The 26,247-nt window shown below is 41.7% G+C and overlaps 3 protein-coding genes across 8 annotated transcripts in view; 1 reads left to right on the plus strand and 2 right to left on the minus strand.

Moving 5' to 3' along the window:
• Positions 1–9,594, plus strand: part of mpripa (myosin phosphatase Rho interacting protein a) — a 46,592-nt gene extending 36,998 nt beyond the window's left edge. For 4 of the 6 annotated variants that reach the window (XM_078280027.1, XM_078280030.1, XM_078280028.1 and 1 more), the window contains 9 exons: positions 568–4,311; positions 5,425–5,572; positions 5,672–5,777; positions 6,218–6,377; positions 6,460–6,567; positions 7,134–7,220; positions 7,337–7,499; positions 7,984–8,069; positions 9,428–9,594. In XM_078280027.1, the coding sequence (XP_078136153.1) occupies positions 568–4,311; positions 5,425–5,572; positions 5,672–5,777; positions 6,218–6,377; positions 6,460–6,567; positions 7,134–7,220; positions 7,337–7,499; positions 7,984–8,069; positions 9,428–9,499 (4,674 nt within the window). In that variant the 3' untranslated portion in view covers positions 9,500–9,594. Of the gene's footprint in view, positions 1–567; positions 4,312–5,424; positions 5,573–5,671; positions 5,778–6,217; positions 6,378–6,459; positions 6,568–7,133; positions 7,221–7,336; positions 7,500–7,983; positions 8,070–8,307; positions 8,397–9,427 lie in introns of all 6 variants that reach the window. The other 2 variants (XR_013503776.1, XR_013503777.1) reach the window with 2 other exon arrangements.
• Positions 9,595–10,193: 599 nt separating this feature from the next.
• Positions 10,194–16,755, minus strand: LOC144536764 (uncharacterized). The gene is made up of 7 exons (XM_078280032.1): positions 16,629–16,755; positions 15,049–15,909; positions 14,406–14,968; positions 14,173–14,320; positions 13,715–14,085; positions 13,248–13,341; positions 10,194–13,133 (listed from the first exon to the last, which is right to left on the minus strand). The coding sequence occupies exons 2-7, from the start codon at positions 15,865–15,867 to the stop codon at positions 12,384–12,386; spliced, it is 2,745 nt and encodes a 914-aa protein (XP_078136158.1). The 5' UTR covers positions 15,868–15,909; positions 16,629–16,755; the 3' UTR covers positions 10,194–12,383.
• A 5,425-nt stretch (positions 16,756–22,180) lies between these two features.
• prr35 (proline rich 35) lies at positions 22,181–24,570 on the minus strand. The gene is made up of 2 exons (XM_078279970.1): positions 23,207–24,570; positions 22,181–23,000 (listed from the first exon to the last, which is right to left on the minus strand). Exons 1-2 carry the CDS (start codon positions 24,568–24,570, stop codon positions 22,181–22,183), a joined length of 2,184 nt encoding a protein of 727 aa, XP_078136096.1.
• Positions 24,571–26,247: the final 1,677 nt, after the last annotated feature.

Consider the following 26,247-nt stretch of genomic DNA (forward strand, 5'->3'; position numbering starts at 1 on the left):
TCTCTGAAGCTGATATGCATGGTTGTGGTGTTCTTAGCATGAGTTTTCACTAACTGTTTTTGCGGAGTTGCACATCTCCTGGGAAAATAGTTGATTTGATCTGATATGCCCAAGGTAAGAAACTTTATCATGAAGCCTTGCACTGTGCTTTTTCTCTCTGCTCATCTGTGCTTTGTCTGTGTGCCCTTTTCAAGCTTGATTTCTGCATGCTTTTCAGTGTTTTAGAATTGCTTACTTTAACTAATTTGCTTTTTTAAATTGTGCCGTTTTCACAACCAGAATGTTTTTTTTTGTATTGCATCATATTTACTTTGCAAAAGTGAATTAGTTGGTCTGTTTAGATTTTTTTTTTTAATCACTATTGACCCACCCTACTTTTCAATTTCCAAGTCACCTTTGAAAAAGCACAGTGGAAGCTTGGGGGAAAAAAACTTATCAAAAGAGAGATTGATATCAAGAAAGGAAAAAACGTATTTTCCTAATTACCCCTGAGATGTGGTACTCCGTTTATGGAAGGGGAAGTAAGGTGATATCATTAATTAAACTGTCTCATCAATCTTTTTCAAGAGTGCAACACCCTCTTCCTCCATGGTACCATGGCAACGCCTGCACAAGCTTAATGAAGATTTGCAGGGCGAGTTGGAGACCCAAAAGCGCAAGCAGGACCTTGCTCAGCAGCAGATTCGGACACTAAAGAGAAGCTACACAGAAGCCCAGCATGCTGTAGACCACCATGAGTCTGGTATTCAGGCTCTGCAGGCTAAACTAGCATCTGCAATGGCTGAAATCTTGGCCAGTGAACAGGCTGTGGCCAGAATGCGCAATGAGCTCAAGCTTGAGCAGGAGCGTTCAAAGGAACAAGAAGAGGAATATGGCCGTGGTGAGGCCACGCTACGGGCCCAGCTTAAGGACAGTGAAGAAAGACTCCGTGAAGTAGAAGCCAGCCTCTTGGAGAGAAGCCAGGCCCTTAGGCACCTGGAGCGCCAGCAGGCCCTGCAACGTGACCACACGAGAGAGATACAGAGGCTGCAGGAGATGCTGCAAGAGGTGACTGCTCGGCAAAGTGCTACTGAAAAGGGTCAGGCACTGAAAGAGGAGCGCCTGAGGAAGGAGCACTATAGCATGCAAGAGAGTCATGAGAGGGAAAGACAGAATCTGTGTAGAAGATTAGCTGAGGCTGAAACTGCACAGAAAGAGATGGAGAACCAACTGCTGGAAGCTAAGCAGCAGGTGGAGGCCCTGTTAAGAGGGAGACAGGCCTCTGGAGGAAAGGAATGCAGCGAGGAAATACTGAAGTTGCAAGAGGAGCTGGTCCAGAAGACCGACATGGTAGAGTCACTAAGGGAGAGTGTGCGTAGGCTAGAAGAAGAGAGAAGGCATCTCACTTGCCGCTGTCAGGAGCTTCTTAACCAGATTGCAGAAGCAGACCGTGAGGTGAATAAGCTCCGCAATCGTCTGGAAACGGAAGAGGCGGATTACTACACCTTGGAGCACTCGTATGAGAGGGCTACCCAAGAGTTTCAGAAAATGAGCCAGTTCCTTAGAGAGAAAGAGGAAGAGATCCGGCAGACTAAGGAGATGTATGAGAGGCTGGTGGAACGCAAGGAAGAGGACTTGAAAGAGGCCCTTGTTAAAATGGCTGCACTTGGCAACAGCTTGGAGGAAACCGAACAAAAGTTGCAAGCTAAGGAAGAGCTTCTTTGTCAAATGAATCAAAGCATCTTAGATAAGGCTGAGCCCTGTAGTGCTGAAAAGGATCTGCAAGCTAAGCTTGTGGTTGCAGAGGACCGCATAGCGGAGCTAGAGCAGCATCTCAATGCCCTGCAGCTGGGCTATGCTGACCTACGCATGGAAAGGCAGCAAATCCCAGACCAGAGCAAAAAGACCAGGCTTAAAACATCGGCCTCCTTATCAGCAAACGCGGAACTCTTGCTTTCATTTGACAATACATCCAACACAGAGAACACCCCAGATGATAAGGAGTCTAAAGCTAAGAGACCAAGGATACGTTTTTCCAGTATTCATTGCCAAAAATACATAAATCTAGAGGGCCTGGACACTAGCCATGTGAGCACTGCCTTTGCAGACACAAGACAAACCGTGAACCAGGATGTAGATGAAGACATCCATCTAAGTGAAGGAAACCTCTCATCTGATATTCCCTTCTCTCATAGTAGTGACCCAGAGAAGTTTATCTCCATCGTACATGCTCTAGAGACCAAACTGCTAGCCACAGAGGATAAACTAAGACACCTCACACAGAATCTAGAAGAGCAACGATCCATCCAAGCAGAAGACATGTCCAAGATTGATCTAAAGATGACCGAAACAAAGCCTAACGCTAATAAGGTTTTCAGTTGTGGAAGTGGGATACAGAGTAGTTCTGCTAATAAGCATTATGCCAAGGCTCTGGTGTGTGTGGAAAATAGTCGAGAGAAAGTCAGAACTATTCTCAGTGGCTCTCATGATACCACTGGTTCACAGCTGCACTCGTTGTCAGAGATAGAGAACGATTTGTTCAATGCATCACTGTACATCCGACAAGGACAAAAGACGTTGGAAGAACAATCAACAGTTGTCCATCAAAATCAAATCCCAGAGACTCTAGATAAAGAAGCCCTGCACCTCTTTGCTAAAACGTTATCGTTTGAAGCAATCGTTTTGAACAAGATGGCTTTGTTAATACAGACTTCAAAGTCTGACCTCCTACAATCCCTTGCGGAGATATGGGAAGACATGGAGAACATTAAAGGGGGTGACAAAGATTGCTTGGCTATAGTTTATGCTGATGTCTTGACCAGGAAGTTGATGTTAGAAAGTGCATTCTGGAAAGAATTGGAGAAAGCTGAGATGGATGTTGCTAAATCCAAAGAGGGCAGCGTTTCAGCTGATGTAGATGTTGATACCACAGTTATCTTTAACACCTTTATTAAAGCAGAGCTGGCCTACTCTATTCAAAACCTTAAACTTTGCTATGAGGAGAAATTCCAAATACTGAAAAGGGAGTTGACTGATGCCCACGATAACCTGCATCAAAGGGAAATGGCTCTGAAAGCAATTATTGAAGCTTCCAAAAGGCCTGATTTAAAAAATGTAATCAAAGAAGTCAAAAATAACTTTGGGTTTAGTAAACAAAAGTTAGCTGACATTCGCCCCCCTGAACTTGCTCCCTACATGGAGCAGATTGAAATGGAAGAGGCTAGAGGCTTGGCCGAGGAAATCGTAGACAGACACTTGGCTGGAGAAATACCCTCTTGTGGTGTTGACTCTATAGAATCACTGCAAAATGCACATGACAACCTGGCTAATGAGCTTCAAAGACAAGCATTAATCCTCCATAAGTATGCTCAAGAGATAGAAAGTGGTGTAAACCACTCTGGACTGGCTAAAATGATCCATGCGCTTCTTGGCCACCAAACTTCACATCATTTCACAAGTACCTCTCTCTGTATGCGCGAAGCCCTAATTCAGGCTCAAGTGGCTTATGTGGCATGCAGGTTACGGGCCATGCACGAACAAGACTTGGGCTGGTGTAAACAGACGGGTCAGAACATGGATGATCTCGTCCAGCAGCACGCCCGCAATGTCAGCGCAATCCAAGAGAAATATGAAGCATCCTTACAGGATGAGCACCTCAACTTCACACAAACCGTTTCCACTCTCCAGAAGGAGAACCATACACTGAAGAGTGAGATCAGTAAGCGTGTGAACCAGCTATCCCAGCAGCAGGAGCAACTGGCTCTCCTGGAGGAGCATTTTCAGAGGGAGACAGAAGAGCTGAAGCAGAGGCACAAGCAAGAACTAAGCCAAGCAGAGAAAGGGCGCGTCTCAACTGATCTGGCCCTCATGGAGACGACAGCTGACAGTCAACGAAAGCTAGAAGTTCTGCTGGTGGACATGGACACCATGGAGGAGCGCCACGAGGGTCATGTGAGGAAACTGGAGGAGCAGTTTGAGCAGCGGATCTGTGAGCTCCAGCATATCCACAAACATGAGATTGAAAAGTTACATTCCGAGTATATGGAAAACATTCAGTGTATCCATAAGCACCAACAGGATGAAAAAGGTCCTGGGGTTTCCGACTCGCCTCCTTGTGATGAGGTCGCCACACCAATGGAAGAGGAGGAGCAGGGGAAGGAGGAGGATGAACAAATCATGTCAGAGGTGGACTCCATGATGGTCCTGAAGGACCGCATCCAGGAGCTGGAGGCTCAGATGAGCACCATGAAGGACGAACTGGAGAGCAAGCACCTAGAAGGAGATGTGGCCAGCCTGAGAGAGAAATACCAGAGAGACTTTGAAAGTCTTAAGGTTTTTGCTCTTTCATTTTACCTTAGTGATTCTTTTTAATAAGTGAGAGTACTAGATACATAGTTTGGTAGCTAAATAACCTGCTGCTTTTGTTCATCGGTCTACTACTATGCACAGAGGGTTTGGAGTTGGGAAATGGTGTGATTTGAGATTATTTCTAAATTTTTGAAACTTGCAACATAGATGACATATGTTTGCTTGCATCCCTAGAGCTCTGTTACTGTAGCAGCGTAGTTCTAGTGATGGCAAGGTCAATCGGTTGATCCACCATTTCGGTTCTGAAATATCTCAACAACTACTGGGTGATTGCCTTCTGTCCCAAGTCCCAACTTTCGATTTGCAGCCAATTGCAATTCAAATGGACCATCATTATCGAAATATATCCACATCTACTAGATGGATTGGCACAAAATTTGGCCCAGAGATTCATGCCTCCCAGAATTATCCTCTGGTCTTATCCACTATTGGATGGATTTCTTTGGCATTTGGCATTCATGTTCCCCACAGAGTGAATTGTAGTGTCGTTGGTGACTTTTTATCTAAACTTTTTTTATTTAATTTATCTACTTCATTTTATGACTAAATATCTGCAAAAATGCTGCAACTTGGAACTGCACGCTTCTGTGAGTACTCAGAGCAAACGCAAGATCGAAAGTTAAGAAAATTATAAAATCAATACAGATGCACGGGGGAGAGATTTCTGATCCTGTGGATCAGGTTGGGACATCCCTCGTAGTTTAACATAATAAAGCAATCAGTTGCAGGTTGTCACCACTTAAGGTCATCTACCAACGTTGCTTCTTCATTGGGGCATCAATAGACGTACCATTTCCCACATTCAATAATGGAAGGAAGTGCAGTCTATTGATGACAAAAATGCAGCTCAGCTAGAATAGAATTTCACTGCTTTAACTCGCTCTCTAATAACATAGCTGGGCTTAAAATCATAAAAAAGCTTGCATGTCTTCTATCACTGATTTTGCATGACACACCATGTAGCCTAGTGAACTACTAATAGATATTGCATTGAATCCGTAGTCACTAATTAGAACATAGGTGATAAGTGCAAAATTAATTTCGTGATAACAAATTGTTGATCCTTTTTTCCCCTAGGCCACGTGTGAACGTGGCTTTGCAGCAATGGAAGACACACACCAGAAGCTAATACATGACCTCCAGAGGCAACATCAGAGGGAGATTTCCAAACTTATGGAAGAGCGAGAGAGACTTTTGGCTGAGGAGACTGCTGCCACAATTGCTGGTAAAGACAACTGTATTTCCACCCATAATTGCTATACTTTATACAAGGCTGACATACAGTTATTAAATGTGTGTGATCTATCTTACATCTCTATCTTAGCTATTGAAGCGATGAAGAATGCCCACAAGGAGGAGCTGGAGAAGACCCATCGTTCCCAACTGAGTGGACTGAACTCTGACATCGATGAACTTCGCTTACAATACGAGTATGTGTTTTGACAAAAACAGGAAAGATTTAAAAACTTTGAGGATGAGAAGCACATTATTTCCTGTAAAAGAGCTTACATGTTCATTTGACTTTTTCTTTGATTTAAAAAAAAAAAAAAATGCAAAAGATCGGAGCATGCAGTCAAGCCCTGAAAGTACTATTCAGGTTTTAACTATGAGTGCTGAGGTTGGGAAAATGTATGTCACTTAGACGGCTTAGGTAGACGGCCAGATAATCTATATAGTTTAACTCTGTGTTGCAGTAAGGACAAGTGTAGGTAGTTGGTCTTGTCAGCTTGTCTACGGCTGATAAACTGGAGCCACTTTTCAAAAGCCTTTTGGGAATATCACATCATGAAAGGATCCACTCACTGCTAGGCTGGTTTGGTAAACACCAGATGAGAATCCCTGTTGATATTGTGATTATCTGACTGTCCAGGGAGGAGCTGCAGTCCATTCACAGAGAACTGGAGGTGTTATCAGAACAGTACTCTCAGAAATGTCTGGAGAATGCTCACCTGGCCCAGGCACTGGAGGCCGAGAGGCAGGCCCTCCGGCAGTGTCAGAGAGAGAACCAGGAGCTAAACGCTCACAACCAGGTTAGAATGCACATACATGCACATGTACGTGCAAGAACTTCTCTGTCCACAGGTTAAAACATAACGTTATTCTGTCTTTCAGGAATTAAATAACCGACTGACTACAGAGATCACTCGGATGCGCTCCTGTTTCAGTGGTGAAACAGCGCTGTCACCACTTACCCAGGGCAAAGATGTCTATGAACTGGAGGTGTGTTTTTAAAAAAAAAAAAAAAAATAAAAATAAAAAACGCATACACAACCTTTCAAACATCCTTTCTGCTAAAACGGCCCAAACGGTCTCCTAAGCCCCTCCCCTGTACACGATAAAGCGCATGTGAAGAGGGGGGAAGGGGGAGGAAACCTATCTGCAGCTCGTGCGTGGGGAGGGGGAGGAAACCTATCTGCAGCTCGTGCGTGGGGAAGGGGAAGGAGAGGACGCTATGATATGTGTGTGCCTGAGCAGTGATTGACATGCATGGCTGTGATTGGAGCATCTGAACAGGGAGCGGTGGATTTTGGCAAATCACACTACAGGCTGTAGGTGGTGCCAGAGTATATTATATATATATATATATATATATATATATATATATATATATATATATATATATATATATATATATATATATATATATATATATATATATAATTACCTGCTTCATGTAGTTCTACTCAAACATAGGGTCAGTTTCAGCAAATATGACAGAAAGTTAGTTTTATAAGGCTTACCTACTGCACCTTTAAATCTTATGAGTGTTTCTCTGCATGTGGTAGGTGTTGCTACGCATTAAGGAGTCTGAGATCCAGTATCTTAAACAAGAAATCCACTCTTTGAAAGATGAACTGCAGTCTGCTTTAAGGGTAAGCAAAACCAATCTGTATGTATTGCAAACAATTTATTGAAGCTATGTACCATTATTTCTTCAAAACATTTGCAAAAACTCTGAAAGGCAGAATCATTGATTTCAATTCAACAGGACAAGAAATATGCCACAGACAAATATAAGGACATCTATACAGAGCTCAGCATTGTGAAAGCAAAGGCTGACTGCGACATCTGCAAATTGAAGGAGAAGCTGCTCATTGCCACAGAAGCTTTAGGCGAGAGGACTGTCGATGGAACGGTCACATCTGGATACGGTAAATAGAAAATGTATACATCTCCAAGGTTTTGGAAGTACTGAAGCCAGTCAGCACTAAAACACTGTAATGACAACCCGTTTTGTCACTCGTTTAGATGGGAAATGTAAACATCTTTTTAAAGTGTAAATTTAAAATGGTATGCACATACAGTATATTTGCATTTTGGCCCCGTTTGTGCTCCATGCAATCTTGATAAAAGCACAATGTTGAATTGATATATATTTCTTAAATTGACTTGACATGTGGATGAAGTGTTAATAAAAATAGAGCAGCAACTATTTTGTTGACCATTTTTGACCCGTAAATGCATTTTCAAACCTTTCTTTAAACAGTACCTCAGGACTTTTAGTCACCCGGCACTTGCATAAGGCAGATTAAGCCACATATTAAATTCATATCGCTTGTTAACTTTACTACTAATAAACTAAACTGTTATGCTACTTTAGGTTTAATGATAATAAAGGCTTCATTGTGTTTTTAGATATCATGAAATCAAAAAGTAATCCCGATTTCCTGAAAAAGGAACGATCAACAACCTCCAAGCAGTCAAGAGGCATAAGGTCAAAGGTGAGTGTCAAGTTTAATAAAATATTTTTCTTCCCTAATTACAGGCATTTTGTCTCAAATTCAAACATATGGAGTAAAAACTAAGCACTCTAAAGCTACCATTTCAGGTTGCTGTGTGATTTGATGTTAAAGCTTTTGGCATGCAGACTTTATCGCTGTTAATCGCAGTTGGCTGGTCAGGACGTTTTTACTGAAAGTCTATTGTCCTGTAAGTTTGTCATCTGTCTTGTTTTGTCAGTCTGTCACTGAACAGGTCTCATGGGATAGCTGACACTCCCATTGTGGGGTGATTCCCCCCCCCAACCCCCGCCCCAAGATGTGCTGTAGGTAATGGCATGATGTAGTGCAAAGCATGCCCTTACTGCCCTCGCATGATCTCCCCTCCCCCCAAACTGTACCACCAAAGCCGATTGTACTGTCCACCCCTCAGTTGGATATCACAGGCGTGAGCATTAGCAGTTCTCAAAAGCGAAGGTTTGCAAACTTTGTCCTAAAGCCTTTCCGGTTACATCTTCTTTGAAGACATCGTCACCTTTAAATAAATATGCTTATTTACATTTTTGCTGAGTGTTGGATATGAAATTCGATGCCACTGCCACATCTGTACGGGAAAGAAGAAGCTACAGCTGCTTAGCATGACATAACGAAACGGCTGTAGCTAGGCTAGGTTGAAAAATCTGCCTAGCAGCCCCTCTTAAGCTCACCAATAACGCATAGAAACTGTGGTTTTACAGCGGGTTAAACAAACCTGTTAGTGAGCTTTAGAGCTGCAGGCAGACAGATTTTCTTTTCTTTGGAAAGAGCCTGGCTAGCTGTTTCTTTAACAATCCAACACCTAATGATATAGTTTTTTCAGCTTAGTCGTATTTAATATTTAACAATGTCACCTGTGTATTGCCCCCCAAATTTACAGTAAGCTGACAGGCAGAACTGTATGTTGTTTGGGTCTGCAATAGTAGCTTGTGAATATCAGTGTTGCTCATGAACTATCTCAGATCATTGTATAGAGAAATGAGAGTGCTCTTCAACATTCAACATTGTTGTAAAAACCCCTTTTTTGTAATTGTTGGTTTTTGTTTGTGAGTTTTTAATTTATTTGTGTATCGTGCACACCAGTATATATGCTTATGTGGCATGGCCATATTGTAGTTTAACAAACTTTTTCCTTTAGATCTTACATTGAGATTAAAATATGTCGTCCAGAGCAGAAAAATGTCTGAGATTGACAGCTGGATGGTTTAAAACCTAACCGTTTTGTGATGTCTGTGTGTTTTTGTTTTTCTAACACTCTTCTCTGCTCACATGCACCCTTATCGTCTGTGAACAAGTCATGACTTCTTTTTTTCTTTCATTAACAGAGCCTGAAAGAGGGACTAACTGTGCAGGAGCGTATGAAGCTTTTTGAGGCAAAAGATTCCAAAAAGATTTGAATATCAAGAATCTGTTTTGTTTCTCTTTCCTGACCTCAGCTTTTGGTCAGATTGCTACGGCCGTGCCAGCATCAGCTGAAGACTCTTATAGGAAATAGGGGAAAAAAAAAAAAAGTCTATCAAGGTCAATTCAAAACCTGGACCTGCTGCTTCCATGCAAGTTGTCATATTTTTGTTTGATTTTTTTCTTTTAATTAATGAAAGCAAGTTTTACTGAATCACTCCTGTGTAGGGTTTCTTTAAAAAATAAATCCATAGATGTATAATCTGTCCAACATGGAGATGTGTCAAATAAGCTGTGAGAGGGATACAAGACAGCATTTTAATTGATCCTCCAAAATGCCAAAACAGACAGCAATACACAGTATGAATAATATATATTTCCCAATATGAATTAAGTATCTGCTGTATTTTATTATTGTTACAGTTTCTATATCTAATCATTTTTAATGTTTTTAATGTTGCACCAGTTCTGTTGTACATAACTACTGGATATATGTAAGAGTATGGTTTGCTATTGAGTGTTGGGGCATCTGCTGTACTATAACTATGGTTTGATTGATAGTGGAGAACAATGTGATGCTTAACTTGCTTATATATGTGAGAGTTTTATAAAAATGGAGTGTGTGTGTGTGTGTGTGAAGGGGGAAAAGAGGGGTGGGATTGCACTTATCACTTGACTACTTGAGGAAGCTTTTTATTTGTCTCAAATTGGTGTAGTGACTTTAATTCAATTATTGCAGTGCAACCAAACATCCTGACTTCTGTCAAGTTTAGTGAACAACCGTGACTTGTTAGTGATACTGGATTTTTTTTAAAACCTGGAGTTGTGTATGCTCAGTTTTGACTTTGGTGTGAAAATATCATCTCGGCAATACCGGAATTATTTAGGACTTTGCATGCCTGTACAGTATCAAATTGAATTGCAGAATGATCATGTTGCCTCATCTTCCTACTTAATGCTTCAGTGTGGAACTCTTAACACTAATAAGCTTTGCTTTGCAAGTCCTACTGTTTAGCTGTTGAGATTTTAATGTTTTACTGTAAGCGGCAGTCTTGAAGCACTTGGCCCAATCCCTGACCTCTCAATGAAATCTAGTCGTGCCTCAACTGAGTGAAGAATATAACCATCCATGAAACCAGTGCAGCTATGGATACACACTGTATAGTATTCAAACCACGCCTTGTACATATATACGCCACACGGAAGACTTCTGTGTTTTGTTTTAAACTTATACCTTGCTCACTAGCTCTATATGAAATATATATGAATATTTTTTATTTTCATTTGAATGTATGATGTCAAATAAATGAAGTGTTTGGAAATATTGCGGTAGTATTTTTTTTTTTTTTAAACATTCATGTGTTAGCGAACGGTGTTGTCCTAAAACAATGGAAGTCCACATTATGTGGTCTATAAGGTACAATAAGAATCAAGCATTAAAAATGGGATGATAGGCTATACTATACCACAACTTCACCAAATGGTTAAAAAAAGAACAAACTAGTGGATTTTAAATAATTTTAAGAATAAATAATCCACAATGATACTTTTAAAACCTTAAATTAACTATTTCTCTATATATCTATATGCATATGTGTCATTAGGGGATAGACTAAAAATTTTTTTTAAAAGGTTACTACAATTGAAATGCCTAACATTTTACGTAAGAGACTACTCCTCTAAATTTATTTACATACATTAGTTACATAATTCTAATTTCAACAGTATCAGTACTAATTAAAATATAGATGTCCCAAAAAAATGCAATACCTGAAGAACAGTGTGTTGGCTTTAAAATCTCTATACCTCTTCACACAGCTATGAAATTGCACATGCAAGGTCAGGTAGGAAGTGTTCATACATGTACCTGATCTCATGACTCTTTGGTCAGTTGTGAAAGCTGTGCTGTTACAACCATGCTCGGTCTCCCCTACTCGACAAACTATCAGGTGAGGGAAGTCATACATTTTCATACTTTTTCAACAGTGCAGTTATATGAAAGCAACAGAACAAATAAGTAGAGTAGAAGTCATTTTCTTTGCCAGCTTGTATTAGTATGAAATAACCTTTCATCCTTATCTAAAAACAGTTGAGTCTAGTCTACAGTAAGACTGCACAGGTAGTTAAAAGCTATAATTAATGCAATATCCACAAGCTATAGAAATCAATGTTATTTTATTTGTTAACCACCAACAACTTTAAAAGAAATGGCATTGGCTAGACTTAACAGGCCAAATAATGCTAATTTCAATGAATTTTCATGGTAGGCTACCTACTTTGTCTCCAATTATCAATGGGAAAATACGGTTCAAAACACACATGGAAACCAACTGCACACATCACAGAATTGATGCCCACTACTATTAACAGACTGGAAAGGTCCTCAGGAAACGTAAGTTATTATCATTACGACTACAAAGTTATTACCAGCCTGTAAATTAAAGCTTTTTTGCGTACATTTTTGATTTTAAAATTAAAGTCTGTTACATTCAAGCCATTGCCAAATGAGTTTCTTCAAAGCTAATTAAGACTATGAGCTCCACACAACTCTCTCTGTATTTCTCAGTATGTGTTCAGAAGATTGTGTCGCCTGGTGACTTTCCCATGCAGAAGCTTGAGTGAAGATAATGACCTCTTCTGAAGAGTCCATGTTTTTTTAATCCTCCGTGTTCTCCTCGGCTACTAGCAACTACGTGGAGGAGGGGTGGTGAAGCGTGCGCGATCACGTAAGGCTTGTATCATGGGGAGGCGCCGACAGTTTTGTTACTTAGAATTCCACATGGGGAACTACGCACTATAGCTTTAAAATGTTAACGAAACAATACACAGTATACACTTTAAAGACCAGGAACAGATAATTATGTTGAAACAGCATTTGGTCTAGCCAATTAGCCGTGCCAACTCTTGTTCTGCCCCTTCTTCTCCCTCCTCTTCCTCCTCATTGTCTTTTAAAGCATCGATCAGTCTGACCCAGAAAGCGTCCTGCTCCTGTGGGTTCTCAGGCCACAGCAGGTAGGTCTTCTTGTGTACGATCTTGCGTAAGCGTGTGTAGGGGGACAGGCAGTGTTCAGGTATGTCCTCCAGGAACACCAGCAGCAGGACATCACTGCCATCACAGAAAAGCCTCAGACTGGCCAGCTGAAACTCCAAGGAGCACCACTCACTGCGCAGGAAGTGACGTGTCACCACACAGATGGTGTGGCGAGAGCCGTAAATGGCCGCCTCGATGTTCTCCATAACAGTAGTGCCGGGGCGGAAGTCTCTGTGGTGGAGACACAGTCTGAGCCTCGGTGCACCAGCAGCAGGCCGCTCTAGATTGGGCACCAGCTGTCCCATTACCCAGGCCTCGTCATTAGAGCTGTAAGAGATGAAGGCATCATACTGGAATTTGGCTCCTGCTGCACCTCTACGGCCACGTAGTTTTGCTCTGAGGATGAGCAGCAGGTAGCGCAGAGTGGGGCCCTGTGTGTGCCAGGCCAGACACACGCATACAAACAACATGTCCGCCACAGAGCAGGCGATGAAGAGAGTGAAGGAAACCTGTTCATAGGAGCAGGCCTTATCGTCAAACTGCCACAGGTAGGGAGATCTCCTGTCGTTGTCACACTTCAAGTTGTACAGGTAGGACACCTAGAGGGGGGAAAAAACAAGAAAATCAGATAATTTCAGCTGTCAAAGACAGCTGCTTCTAGTTGGTTTGTAGCATATGTGAATACTTGTCACAGTGGCTACAGCTTAGATTACCTGTGTGTGAGTGTTGTGGATGGCCCAGGTCTTGAACCAGGCGTTATCACAGGTACAGGTCAGTGGGTTGTCTGTAATGTCTAAGAAATGCAATCTGGAAACACAGACATACATCAAGGTTGATGGGTTTTTTTTATTTTAAATTCTCATCAAATATCTTTGTGTATGCCAGTACAGTAAAGCGGACACAGAAGCAGTACCTAAATTCCAATTTGTTGCTTATTCATATGCATGGTTAAACCTTTTACTGTAGGCCTGTTTTTGAGTGGTTGATTTGACAAGTAGGATATGTGTTAGTAATTTGATAGGTGGATTTTGCTAGCTCCTTTCCCCCGTTTAAAGGCTACTAGCGGTAGCTTCATAGTTAGTACAGACATGGGAGTGGTGTCTTCTCATCTAACTCTTGGCAAGAAAGCGAAAAAAGGGTATTTCCCAAAATGTTACACTATTCCTTGTAACTCCTCTACCTTGGCAGAGTGTCCAGCATGGCTTTGTCCACAGTGTGCAGGTGGTTTGACTGGACTTTGAGAATCTCCAGTGTATTATCTGGAGGCAGCAGATTAGCAGGCAGAGCATCAATGTCTGCCCTGTAAATAGTCAGCTTCTTCAGCCGTTTCAGAGGGGACAACACTGCACTCAGGTTGGTCGTTTTCATAACCACTCCAGCTATGTACAGGTATTTCAAATTGACCAGAGGAATAAAGGCGTCGGGATGGAAGTCAAGCAGGATGCTGTGGCCTATTCCGAATGAGATAAGTCGACGTTGATTTTGGAAGAAATGTGGTCCAATGGTACCAATGCCTTGACCTCCGGGCCCCTGGTAGTTCATCTGCAGATACTTCAAATTGGACATGGAAAACAGATAACTAGATTTATACACAGTTCATTACTTTTCTTAATAACTGACTCTAAAAATATGTCATACCTCCAGAGAAGTAAGGTTGATGAAAGGAGTTTCATAGGATTTAAAATGGAGGCGGTTGTTATACAGAACAAATGACTTCAAATTGATCAGGCCTGACAGAATATAAGGTGTCAGCCTCTTGATGCGGTTTCCACTTAAGTCCAGGTATCTAATGGACAAATGCATGTGTTAAATAAATAGACAGTGAGGGAAATGAGAAAAAGATAAATGCAGAAGCAGAGAATACTCCATACATGAGATTTGTCAGGTCTTGAAAGGTGTCAGCTTCAATGAAATCAATGATGTTTAAGCTGAGGTTGAGCTTCCTTAGCCTCCGCAGCTTACTGAAGGGCTTCTTGGTGATGTATTTCAGCAGGTTGAACTGCAGGTAGAGCTGCTCAAGTCGAATAAGGGCGCTGAATACCTTTGGCTTCAACTCAGTGATTGCATTTTTCGTAAGAGAAAGGCGAGTCAGCTTCTTCAGAGGGACGAACCAGTTGGGGTCGATATCCACAACTTTGCTTTTGTCAAAGCTTAAAAACGTGAGGTGGGTCAGGCCTTCGAATGTGTCCCGCTGAATGTCAAGCTTATTGTGATTCAGCTGCAGCATTTTCAGTCCTCGGTAACCGTCAAATGTAGTGCGAGATATCTGCTTCAACCCACAGTTGATGAGATGAAGTTTGCTCGTATTCCCCCTGCCCAATGACAACTGGGCAACATTCCCGAGGTTTGCATCCACAATGACGACCTCAGGTGGAGTGGCACAGTCCAGCAGGCTGGAGTTAGTCTGAGGTAACCTGGATCCTTTCAAGTCAACCTGTGTCAAATTAAATACACATTATATTTCTATAAAATACATTGACATTTTTTTTTGGCATAAGCATCAAATGAATTTACCTCTACATTCTCAAGCTGGTCCATTCCTTTTAGCAATCCACAGATAGTCAGTGGCGATTTCTCCACAAACAGAGAAAATGCCACCCGCGAGAGATTCTTCTTTGTCACTGCCGAGAGTCCAACCAGTACTCCTTTAACTCCCTGACAAAGCAGACTTTTCAGCCCGGGGTTGGAGGCAAAAACATCAGTCTGCAGCTCCAGCTTTGAGTTGTTGGACAGCCTGATGTGCTCTAGGGAAGGGAAACAGCTCACATTTAACTTCTGGATATTGTTTGCGAAAAGATCGAGCCGTTGAAGAGTGGACGATCCACCAGAGTCTCCACAGCTGAAAACCTTAAGCATGTTCAGGGACAGATCGACTTCTTGAATCGCTGGGAGGGAGTTAAAGATACCCGGAGAGATTGTTGCAAGTAAGTTGTGGATCAGAAGCAGAGTTTGTAGCTGGGTGAGCCCTTCAAAGGCATTGGAGTGGATGTGTGAGATGTTGTTGCAGGTGAGGTTGAGCCATTCCAGGCCACCCAGGCCTCTGAATTCTCCTCCTTTTAGAGAGACCAGCTTGTTCTGGCTCAGATCCAGGCGTTTGAGCCCAACCATCTGACTGAATGATCCAGGTGGGATGACTCTGATCTTGTTCTTGGACAGGTTGATCGTTGTTATGTTTTCTGGGATCATGCTAACGACATCAGAGAGGTTAGCGATGTTCTGGTTGAAGCACCACATGACGTCTGTCTTGGGGAAGTTCTGAGAGCAGCCTTTAAAGCCAAAGCCCCAGCAGGCTGAGGTGTTAAGCAGAAGAAGGAACAGGACAGTTCGCACCATCTTTCTTTTGCACAGACCGCACGGAAGTGAGACCAAAGAAATCTAAAAATATGTTAAGATAGAGAAGCAAACAGGGAAGTTAAAACATGATCTTACAAGCTGCTGACTTTTTTTTGAAAAGACAATGCATATAAACCTTTTGGGGGTTTGTATTAGTTTTACAAATAATTGTAAAACTATGACATCTAATACTCTCTCTTTTTTACAGTTCTTTTTGTTTTGATAAATCACTCATTTTTTATGCAGTTGCAAGTTCTTGAATTGTGTGTCTGGAATTTAATTTTAAATTTAAAAATTTTAAATTAAAAAGAAATTTCAATTACAAGCATGGTTTGATTAAACTACATTACTACATTACTACATTTTAAATAACATCCACTCATTCACACTGCTTCAATCATAACGTAGCTGCATGAGGAGCCTGAGTTGCAGTGAATGGTCAGTGAAACAACAAAGAAAATGGCCTGGCTTTGTAACCATCGTTATTTCCCTCCCTTTTTTTTCTGCCCTTAGTAATTGCAAAAATGAAGAAAAGAAATCACATTTTACCATATTAAATTAATGTTATACCTTTTACATAGCTAAATGTAAAATATATTTAAATATATGTATTTATATTTGTTACTTACTTACAGTACTGTTACTTTTTCCTCCCCGGCTCCGTAACATTATGTATCAAATGTCAATTAACTTTGATTTAGTCCAAATTTGAGAATTTTTACAGGATGTTCCAACCCTAAGAATTATAAGATATGACCTACCCTTTGACGCTCCTCTTATGCAGCTTTAATGTCAGCAACTGCACATCCTTTTTTAACTGGCATCTGTTATCTTTGCATGTCTAGATAAATCGTCTTTTTGAGGAAGGATGTTGTCTAGGGCCGCTTGTCACTCTATTCACACGTTTGAAGGTAATTCTTGTACTGGCTGGTAATCTGTGGTCATATTTAAAGACATTTGTCTTGGTGTCAGATTACTGAGAAGACGTGGCTTTAAATCATTTGTCCACACGAGGGGGCTACCTACTTGGATCCTGATTTAGTGAAGCAACAGAGTCACGTCTAAAACACCCATATTGACATCAGCAGAAACACTCAAACCAGTCAGAGACATTGTGCCAACATTTAGATTTGTTTCTTTTTTTAGGAACCCTCACCTTTAAGAGTCCCCAGCTGATGCTAAACTGTTCTGTTGTTGCCTTTTCAACTAACTACTGTAAGACTTTAGATGCAAACTGCCACAAATCTGTTCATTTTAAAGCCAATGGAGTTTTTGACTTTAGTGAGAAAATCAAGGGCCTAATAGGTTGATTACTCTGAGTTAACACAAATAATTGTTTTAATAATTATTTGAAAATATTTGCTTTAATATCAGCTTTATTTTTATAAACCATAGTGAGTAAATGTGGCCATTCAAAAATTACAAACCAGTGACATCACTTATTGTAATCCACAATAATGCGTTGTAGCTGAAACTTTTAAGAAGAACTTTCATATGCACTGTATGTGTATATCGCTAAATACTGTATGTATAACTATATGCATATGTGTATTGAGGGGCTAATTGTAACACTTTTTATAATACCTCACATTTTACCTAAGAGACTACTCTCTAATGTTTTACCAGTTACATAATTGTAACTTCAACAGTATCAGTACTAATCAAAATATAGACTTTTCCAAGTACCTCTTCACACAACTATGACATTTAACATGCCAGGTCAGGTAGAAGGTGTTCATACATGAAATAGATTTTATGACTATAGGTCACCCCTTCAAGTAATGCTGTTAAAACCTTCCCTGGTCTCTCCTACTCGAACATAGCAAACTTTCGGGTGAGGATAGTCATACATTTTCTATACTGGCAATTCTTTTTCTATAGTGCACTTCTGTAAAAGCAACAGAACAAATAAGTAGCGTAGGAGTCAGTTTCACTACCAGCTATTATTAACATGAAATAACCTTTCATCCTTATCTAAAAACAGTTGAGTCTAGTCAGTAAGATTGCAATGCGGACAGGGAGTTAAAAGCTTTAATTAATACAATATCCACAAGTCATTAAAATGTGTGGTATTTGTATTTATTGTGTCTTGCTTTATTTATTAACCACCAATAACTATAAAAGAAACAACATTTGCTAACAGGCTAAATAAAGGTAATTACAGTCTATTTTCATGGTACCTACTTTGTCTCCAATTATCAATGGGAAAATACTTTATAGAAACAGCACACAAAACTTGACAAGCCACAGAAAGGCACTTGCAGGGAAATCATAATAGTTGCCAAGTCTTTGTCATGTGAAAACCAACTGCTTATATCACAGAGACAATGCAGACTACTATTAACAGGCTGTGGAAAGGTCCTCAGGAAAAGTAGGCCTTCCCTGCTGCCTCGTGGGAGCATGTTCGGCTTTCTATTAGGCCGCAAAGATGGTTAAGTATTACCTTGAAGCTACACATCATATCAAGGAAAAGATGGCCATATAATGTTCAAAATGTGTAACTCAGTAACCACAAGTCATTCCAAAACAACTTGCCGACAGTTTTTTTTTGTCATTAATTAATGTACTATAATGTCCTATTAAGTTCATTTTACTTTGTTATTATTTTGTAATTTATTCTCATTACCAAGTTATTAACAGGCTGCAAATTAAAAACGTTGCCAAAACAATGCACAATACACTTCACCCTCTGGGAAAAGCGGTGGTGAAGCATGCGCGATCACGTAAGGCTTGTATCACGGGGAGGCGCCGACAGTTTTGTTACTTAGAATTCCACATGGGGAACTACGCACTATAGCTTTAAAATGTTAACGAAACAATACACAGTATACACTTTAAAGACCAGGAACAGATAATTATGTTGAAACAGTTAGCATTTGGTCTAGCCAATTAGCCGTGCCAACTCTTGTTCTCCCCCTCCTTCTCCCTCCTCTTCCTCCACATGTAGGGAGATCTCCTGTCGTTGTCACACTTCAGGTTGTACAGGTAGGACACCTGGAGGGGGGGAAAAAACAAGAAAATTTGACCATTTCGGATCACCAAAACCCCAACAGGCCGAGGTGTTAAGCAAAAAAAGGAACAGGACAGTTCGCACCATCTTTACTTGACAGTTCCTTTTGCACAGACTGCACGGAGGTGAGACCAAAGAAAACTAAAAATATGTTAGGACAGAGAATCAAACAGGGAAGTGAAAACCTTGATCTCACAAGGTAGCTGCACCAACATTTTCTTAAGAAAAGACTAAACATTTTAACCTACAATAGCTAAAAAATCTTTTAAATACTTAACTTTGTTCACCAGCTAGTCTCTAAATGTGTCAGTCTGTCTTTTAGTGCTGAGCAGCCAGCATACAGTGGGTCTTTAGACCTTTTAAATAACATCCAACATCCTCATAAATACCGCATCAATCATAACTTTGCCATATGAGGAGCCAGAGTTGCAGTGAATGGTCAGTCAGCAGCAAAGGAAATCTGGCCTTTCTTTGTAACATCGTTATTTTTATCCAATTTTTCTCTGCCCTTCATAATTGCAAAACAAAAAAGAAATCACATTTTACAATATTAAATTAATTTGACAGCTTTTTCAGAGCTAATGTAAATACTTTTTTATTTAGCTTTTTACAGTGTGTTCTTACTTACTTACAGTACTGTTAAGGCTGTTTTATGCTTCAGCGTTGAATCGACGGCGTACCCTCGCAGACCCCTCTGCGTCGCCGCGAACCCCCCTCCAAGCCCTCCGCCATCGCCCGACGTGCACCTCCAAAAAAATTTAACTTTGCGTCGAGGTGACGCAGACTGCAAGGACTGTGATTGGTCAACTCGTCCTGTGTGTTGATAGTCGGTGTTTCAAGCAGCCTACAGTAGCAACATGCTAGTTCACTGACATAAGCTTTGCAAATAAACTCGACGGGGTTATCTGTTTGTAAAGTGTCTATATGTCAGTAGCGTTTTGAAATTAGCACTTTGCCAGCAAGCAGTACTTTGTGGGCAGTTGTTCTAAAGTTTGCTTGCTAACATACAGTGGGTACGGAAAGTATTCAGACCCCTTTAAATTTTTGCAGCCATTTGCTAAAATCAAAAAAGGTCATTTTATTTCTCATTAATGTACACTCAGCACCCCATCTTGACAGAAAAAAACAGAAGTGTAGAAATTTTTGCCAATTTATTAAAAAAGAAAAACTGAAATATCACATGGTCGTAAGTATTCAGACCCTTTGCTGTGACACTCATATTTAACTCACATGCTGTCCATTTCTTCTGATCCTCCTTGAGATGGTTCTACTCCTTCATTGGAGTCCTGCTGTGTTTAATTAAACTGATAGGACTTGATTAGGAAAGGCACACACCTGTCTATATAAGACCTTACAGCTCACAGTGCATGTCAGAGCAAATGAGAATCATGAGGTCGAAGGAACTGCCCAAGGAGCTCAGAGACAGAATTGTGGCAAGGCACAGATCTGGCCAAGGTTACAAAAGAATTTCTGCAGCACTCAAGGTTCCTAAGAGCACAGTGGCCTCCATAATCCTTAAATGGAAGAAGTTTGGGACGACCAGAACTGATTATTGTACAGCCCCATCTCTAACCCTAACAATGAGAAGAGAAGATGTAAGAACTTACTCTTTTATGCTCCTCATATGCTGCTTTAATTTACGCAACTGCACTCCCTATTTTAACCATAAACTGTAAAAAATGTAAAAAAAAAAAAAAAAAAGAAGATGTTTGTTGGCTGTGCATCACAGTATTTACACTTCTGAAGGTAGTTCTTGTACTGGCCAATAATCTGTGGTCATATTTAGTCTTAGTGTCAGATGACTGGGAGACGTGGCTTTAAATCATTTGTCCACCCGAGGGAGCTATCTAATTGATACGTTTCATTTCTAAAACATCCATATTGACATCAGCAGAAACACTTAAACCAGTCAGAGACATTGTGACAACATTAAAGTTTGTTTCTTTTTTAGGGAGACTCACCTTTAAGTAAGTACGTTTAAACTGTTTTGTTGTTGTCTTTTCACACAACTACTGTAAGACTTTAAATGCAAACTGCCACACATCATTTGAAAGCCAATGGAAATTTGACTTTAGTGAGAAAATCAAGTGCCTAAAGATTTTATTTTTCTGAGCAAACACAAAGAATGCTTAAATAATTACTTGCAAATATTTGCTTGAATAACAACTTTTCTTTTATAGAACATAGTGAGTAAAATCACAAATGTGATTTTTGTACTCAAGACATTTAGCCAATATCAATTGTTTATTTAAAAAGATCAGACAGGCATTTTGACCTCTCCAGGCTGAACATCCACTGTGGGCTCTTCTGCTCATGGCAGCTGACCTTTGCCGCTGTGTCTTTAGTGTGAGAGTGTTGAAGGGGCCAGCAGACGTGGGGCTACCCAGCACTCAATGCCCGTCCTGGGGACGACAGGTAGTCCTCCATTTAGTCTACGTGGAGCTAAGCCCCTGGGGACCCTGACCTTTGCAGGGGGGCTCCTTGATCCACGAGCAGAGGCACAGGTGACCCCGCTGATGGCGTTTTAGCTTAAGGAGCTGCTTCACCTTTAGCACAGCCACCCGACTGTGTCAGGGCGGATAGAGGAGATTCAGGTGGTGCTGCCACTATGAATCTGTTTGTCTCTTATTCAGACTTTAAATGATAGCGATGATGGCATTTAGCCTCATGGTCTTTCCCAACGGGACTTAACAGCAAACTGATGAATTTATGTTCAAATAATATAAATGTTATTACTTTTATACAATGTAGTCTATTCCCATTTTTCCTTTTATTGTTCCACTTTCATAAAAAAATAACTTTACTTTACTAAATTTACTCAGTTTATTCAAAGAAATACAGTATGTATAATACAATGTATTATCATCAAGTGAAATGATGCCGTTCAACATGACATTATCCATATAAAACCATTTACCCTTTAAAACATTTTACTTACATTTATTGAAATTACAATATTTACAAATCCATTCAAAGGATTGTCTCTCAGCATGATTTTAATGGACTTAATTGTTCAAATGATCCTGATGGAAGTGCTGATGTCACATTTTAAAATAATTTTTCCTCATATTGTAACAATCAATGTCCGTAGTGCATTTGTAAGATTATTTTTCAAATTTTGTCACTCATTCCCTGTTTGTCTCATAAGGTGCAAAATATTTGAGGTTTTTAAGAAGTAAAACTGAGGGTAAGAGTGACAGTTCTCTTCCAGCTAGTGAATATCAAAGACATGCCAGTAATAATGAAGACAACTGCATTTGAACAACTGCATGGAGTCAGTTATATTACACTCAGAAGAATAGATTAGTTGTCAGTAGCTGTCAACGGGCTCAGAGGACACTGGGCTTCTGGTCGCTGTATGGATGGAGGTCTCTTTGGGGTTTTGGCAGAGGAGGGGATGTCGGTAAACACCACTGATCGGCCATCAGGGCAGAGCAGGACACTAGAGTCCGCCTCACACTTGGTGGTCCTGCTCTGCCATAAGGCCTCAGCAGAACTGGGCCTCATGCCGAGACCCCCAGGAGAGAGAACCTCTGTGTTCACCACCGATGCCTGGCTCATCTTGATCAGCATGTCCAATGACTGCTTACGACTCTCCAACGATGCCTTCATCGCCTTCCTCTCGCTCTCATTCTCCTCTTCCTCTTTTTTCTCATCCAGCTCCTCATCCTCCTCCTCTGTCTCTGTCCTGTTGTCTTTAAGGCTGCCGTCCTCCTTCATGCCGTGGTCACCAACCAAATCTGTCGAGTCCCTCTTGACCGACAGGTCTAGAGGCCCGTCGCTCTGGCGAGCCGTCCACTCCAGCGCCTGGTGGATGTGGGAGAGCTCGCTGCGGATTTTGCTCAGGTGTTCCCAGAGGTGGCGCTGGGCAGGAAGGTCCTCCTTCTCCAGGTGGGAGATTTTGCGTTCAGCCTCCTGGTACTCCTGCAAGGCCTTAGAGAGGTCACAGAGGAGAGCAGCCACTGACTCTGAGGCTCCCTCCCCCATTGTCCGGGCCGCAGTCGGGTCCTGGCTGTTGGTTCCCCCGCAGGTAGAAAGAGAGGATGTTGTTTTGTTGGGACTGGTGAGATGATCGTTATACCACAGTTCAGTGGGCCGGGTCGGTAGCGGAGCATCCTGTAAACTGAGGATGGGAGAAATTTAGGGCTTTTCCATTTGTACAGTATATATAACATTTGAGACTACTATAAAACAAATTGAAGTACCCCTACAGTTGTAATATTCCCTCTTTATAATGATGAAAAAGGGCTGATCGTTCTCCTTCCTGCTACTTGTTTTACTACTTACAATCATTTTAACAAAATAAGGAAATGTTTTGGAAATCTTTACCTTCCATAGAAGTGAAGTTTGTCCGCTGCCATATTAAGAGTTGATGCAGTCTGAATATTCTTCAGCAGGTCCAAAGTGAAACCCCCCATGGCCGGCTTCTTCTCAACAGGTGCCTCATGGTTCCCCAGTGGGGCCCCTGTCCTCTTAAGGCCCAAGCTTGCTTTGCCTTCCTTAGCTGTAGCCTGCAACGTGTAGCCCTGGTCGGGGGAGTCTCTCTGTGGTGACACCCAGCCAGGATGGGAGACTGCGGCAGCCCCTGGTCGTAAAGCAGGCACTTTCCACAGATTGACTTTAGGCTGGAAGCCAGACAGGGGATTCGCTTCAAGACTGTTTGTGGACGTCTTGAGCGTTTTGCTGGCATCACTCTGACTGGAGGCCGGTCCGAATGTGTGCTCACACAGGAAGGGGTAGTAGAGACGAGGGGGGATAAGAGCTCTGTCTGCGTGGGTGCTGGAGGCTGGGTGCATCAGCTGAGCGGACGATGCCAGGAAGGGAAGCTGGGCGAGCTGCGCATGGGTCTGGGCGGTGACACTCGTTGCAGCAGCGGGAATAGCTGAGTTCATGTAGGAGAAGAGGCTGGGGCTGATGGGGTAGCCCACCCCGAGCACTGACAGGTTGAGTCCAGTAGGATCCTGGTAATCCACCAGGTTTGGCGGAGGAGGGTAACAGGGGATTGAACTACTCACTCGAGGCTGAGCACCTTCAGCTTTGGCCTTAGTGTGGCTGGACGCTAACAGCCGCCACTGTTCCGACAGCAGGCTAGGAGCCGTCAGATATGTCTTGGATAGCTTGTAGTGTTTCAGCTGGGCCTCTACCTCTACTGAGCGTGCTCGTAAAAGCTGATCTTCCAGGGAGAGCATGTCCGCCATCAGAAGCTCTGACTGTGGCTGTTTGATTTTCTTGGCAGCGCACTCTGCAGCGTCTGCTCTGTTGCGGTCACTGGAGTCTCCTCGTCCTCCCTCTTCTTCATCTTCTGGTCCCTGGCTTTCCCTGTCCTCACCTTCCTCCTCCACGGCCCTTTGTTGCGTTTGTCCCTCCTCAATCCCTGTCACCTTCTCTAGATCATCTTTCCCGGTAGCGTGATGGCCATGTGCCTGCTGAAAGGGTCGTAGCTGTTCTGGGTGCAGGATGTTGCCCTTTTTATACGGCCAGTCTGACTCTATTAGCAGAGAAAGGGAGTTCTTGCACAGGCTGTACTTCATATGGTTGTACAGGTGGGACTTCTCCATGCAGGTGAATGGGCACTGGAAGCATTTGTAGTTGTAGGGTTTGCCCCATGGCCGGGGAATATAGTGAGGCTTCTTAGGTTTGCGCTCCTTGTGTTTGCTGGCAGACATCACTTTACAAGCATCGTCCTTGGACATGATTGAGTCTTGATATTTATAAAGATTGTGTGATTGTATTAAAATGATGATAATTCAAGATAGATTTTTAGATTGTATGTGTTTTGTGCCAGGGTTCATTTCATTGTTTTTTCCTCAGTTTGGTAAGGAAGATGAAAAAGAGCATTTCTTGAACCTGTGAACACACAAGACATGTTTGTATGAATAAAAGAAATTTTGAAAACAACAAAGTGACAGATTTTATTTTTTACCTATGTTTTATTTATTTTTATTTCACTTCCTCATTTGTTCTGAAAAAAGTAGACAGCTTGCAGAAATTCAGCTCTGTAAGAAATCTGTGCACTGAAGGGTGGTTTATATCATTATGCACATATGTGTATTAGGAAAACACATTTGTTGTCTGCCTGAGCTGAGGGTTGCCACTAACCTAACTGCAGGGAGGCCCACACTGATCTGTTCTCACTGTACCTGCCACTACTCATTAGTTCCAGTGCAGCACCAGGCGCTAGCAGGGTCCAGGGCTGGGGGGCAAACGGGGCCGTCACAGGGGACTCTGCACCTGTGCAGGGGGGCCTGCAATACTAACAGGCCTGCTTAAGCTTAGGGTCGGACCCTCGCAGGCGGGCTACAGGCGCAGCGCGGCCAGGCTTAGGGTTGCAGGTATAGAAGGGAGAGGGATTGGGGGTTTGAGGCCTGGTTCCTAATAAGAGCCTGGCGTCATGCCTGTAGGGCGTCATTAGTGCCAGGACTGGGATCTGGGTCAGGACATGGTGCATAAGTTTAACTGCTCTCCTGTCCCATCTTACTACCTCTGCATTTAGAGTTGGGTCATACTTTATTACTCAATAAGCAATAAAATCATGTATAATGACGGGTTACATTGTAAAGATATATTGTAAAAAAAATGTTATAAAAAGGCTTTAATTATTATGATGGATGATTATTTTGTAACTTGATGTGTCTTATAAGAAAGCATAAAAACCTCTCGGCTCCAGTTTGATGATTTGATTAATTCTTTTTTTTTTTTTTTAGCAAACAGAAAGAGAGCTGCGATTTGAACCTTTCGATTTACTCATGTAAACTGTTTACTGTCCAATTTCTTTTTTCTCTATCATGTTTTTTTTTTTATTTCTATCCTGTTTCATCATCCATCGGCATTAGTTAACTTAATATCCCTCTCTTCTCTAATCCTCTAAAATAGATTTAAATACTCAATATGTTTTTATAATAATATAATAATGTTTTTCATCTGTTAAATTACAGAAACTTTGTGATCTTTTTATACTTCAAGCCAGGCCGTTGGGTGAACCCTGCGGTGAAAGATGTGAGGAGGAGTGTGCTCCTCAATTTAAAACACTCTGCTTTGAGGCTTTTATTTTGTCTTTTTTTCCCCCCAGGTCATTCAAAGATGAAAGTCTGTGTGATGTTCAGGGTCCAAGCTGAAGTAAAGATAAACTTCACTAACCAATCTTTCTTACTCAGTCTTACTCAGACGGCTCATGACTAAGTTTTGATATAAAGGCCAGTGAAGCAAACACAGGTGATGGATGGCCCGTTATGTTAAGAGACAGCAGACAACCTCATCTATCAAACCCACGGCACGAAGGGTGATGATGAAAGACACAGTGAGTCTAACACAGGATGGCAGGCTGTTGCCAACTGCTCTCCCAATTGGACCTAAGAATTGGCCCGTTTTGT

Source organism: Sander vitreus, chromosome 21 (genome assembly GCF_031162955.1).
Source record: "Sander vitreus isolate 19-12246 chromosome 21, sanVit1, whole genome shotgun sequence".
NCBI lineage: Eukaryota > Metazoa > Chordata > Actinopteri > Perciformes > Percidae > Sander > Sander vitreus.

Coding starts and splice junctions, on each gene's coding strand:
- prr35 (XM_078279970.1), bottom strand. CDS start 24,570: ATGTCCAAGGACGATGCTTGTAAAGTGATGTCTGCCAGCAAACACAAG. Junction 23,001..23,206: donor AAACTTCACTTCTATGGAAG/GTAAAGATTTCC, acceptor TCCCATCCTCAG/TTTACAGGATGCTCCGCTAC.
- LOC144536764 (XM_078280032.1), bottom strand. CDS start 15,867: ATGGTGCGAACTGTCCTGTTCCTTCTTCTGCTTAACACCTCAGCCTGC. Junction 14,321..14,405: donor CAAGACCTGACAAATCTCAT/GTATGGAGTATT, acceptor TTTGTCCATTAG/ATACCTGGACTTAAGTGGAA. Junction 13,134..13,247: donor TCCACAACACTCACACACAG/GTAATCTAAGCT, acceptor TCCCCCCTCTAG/GTGTCCTACCTGTACAACTT.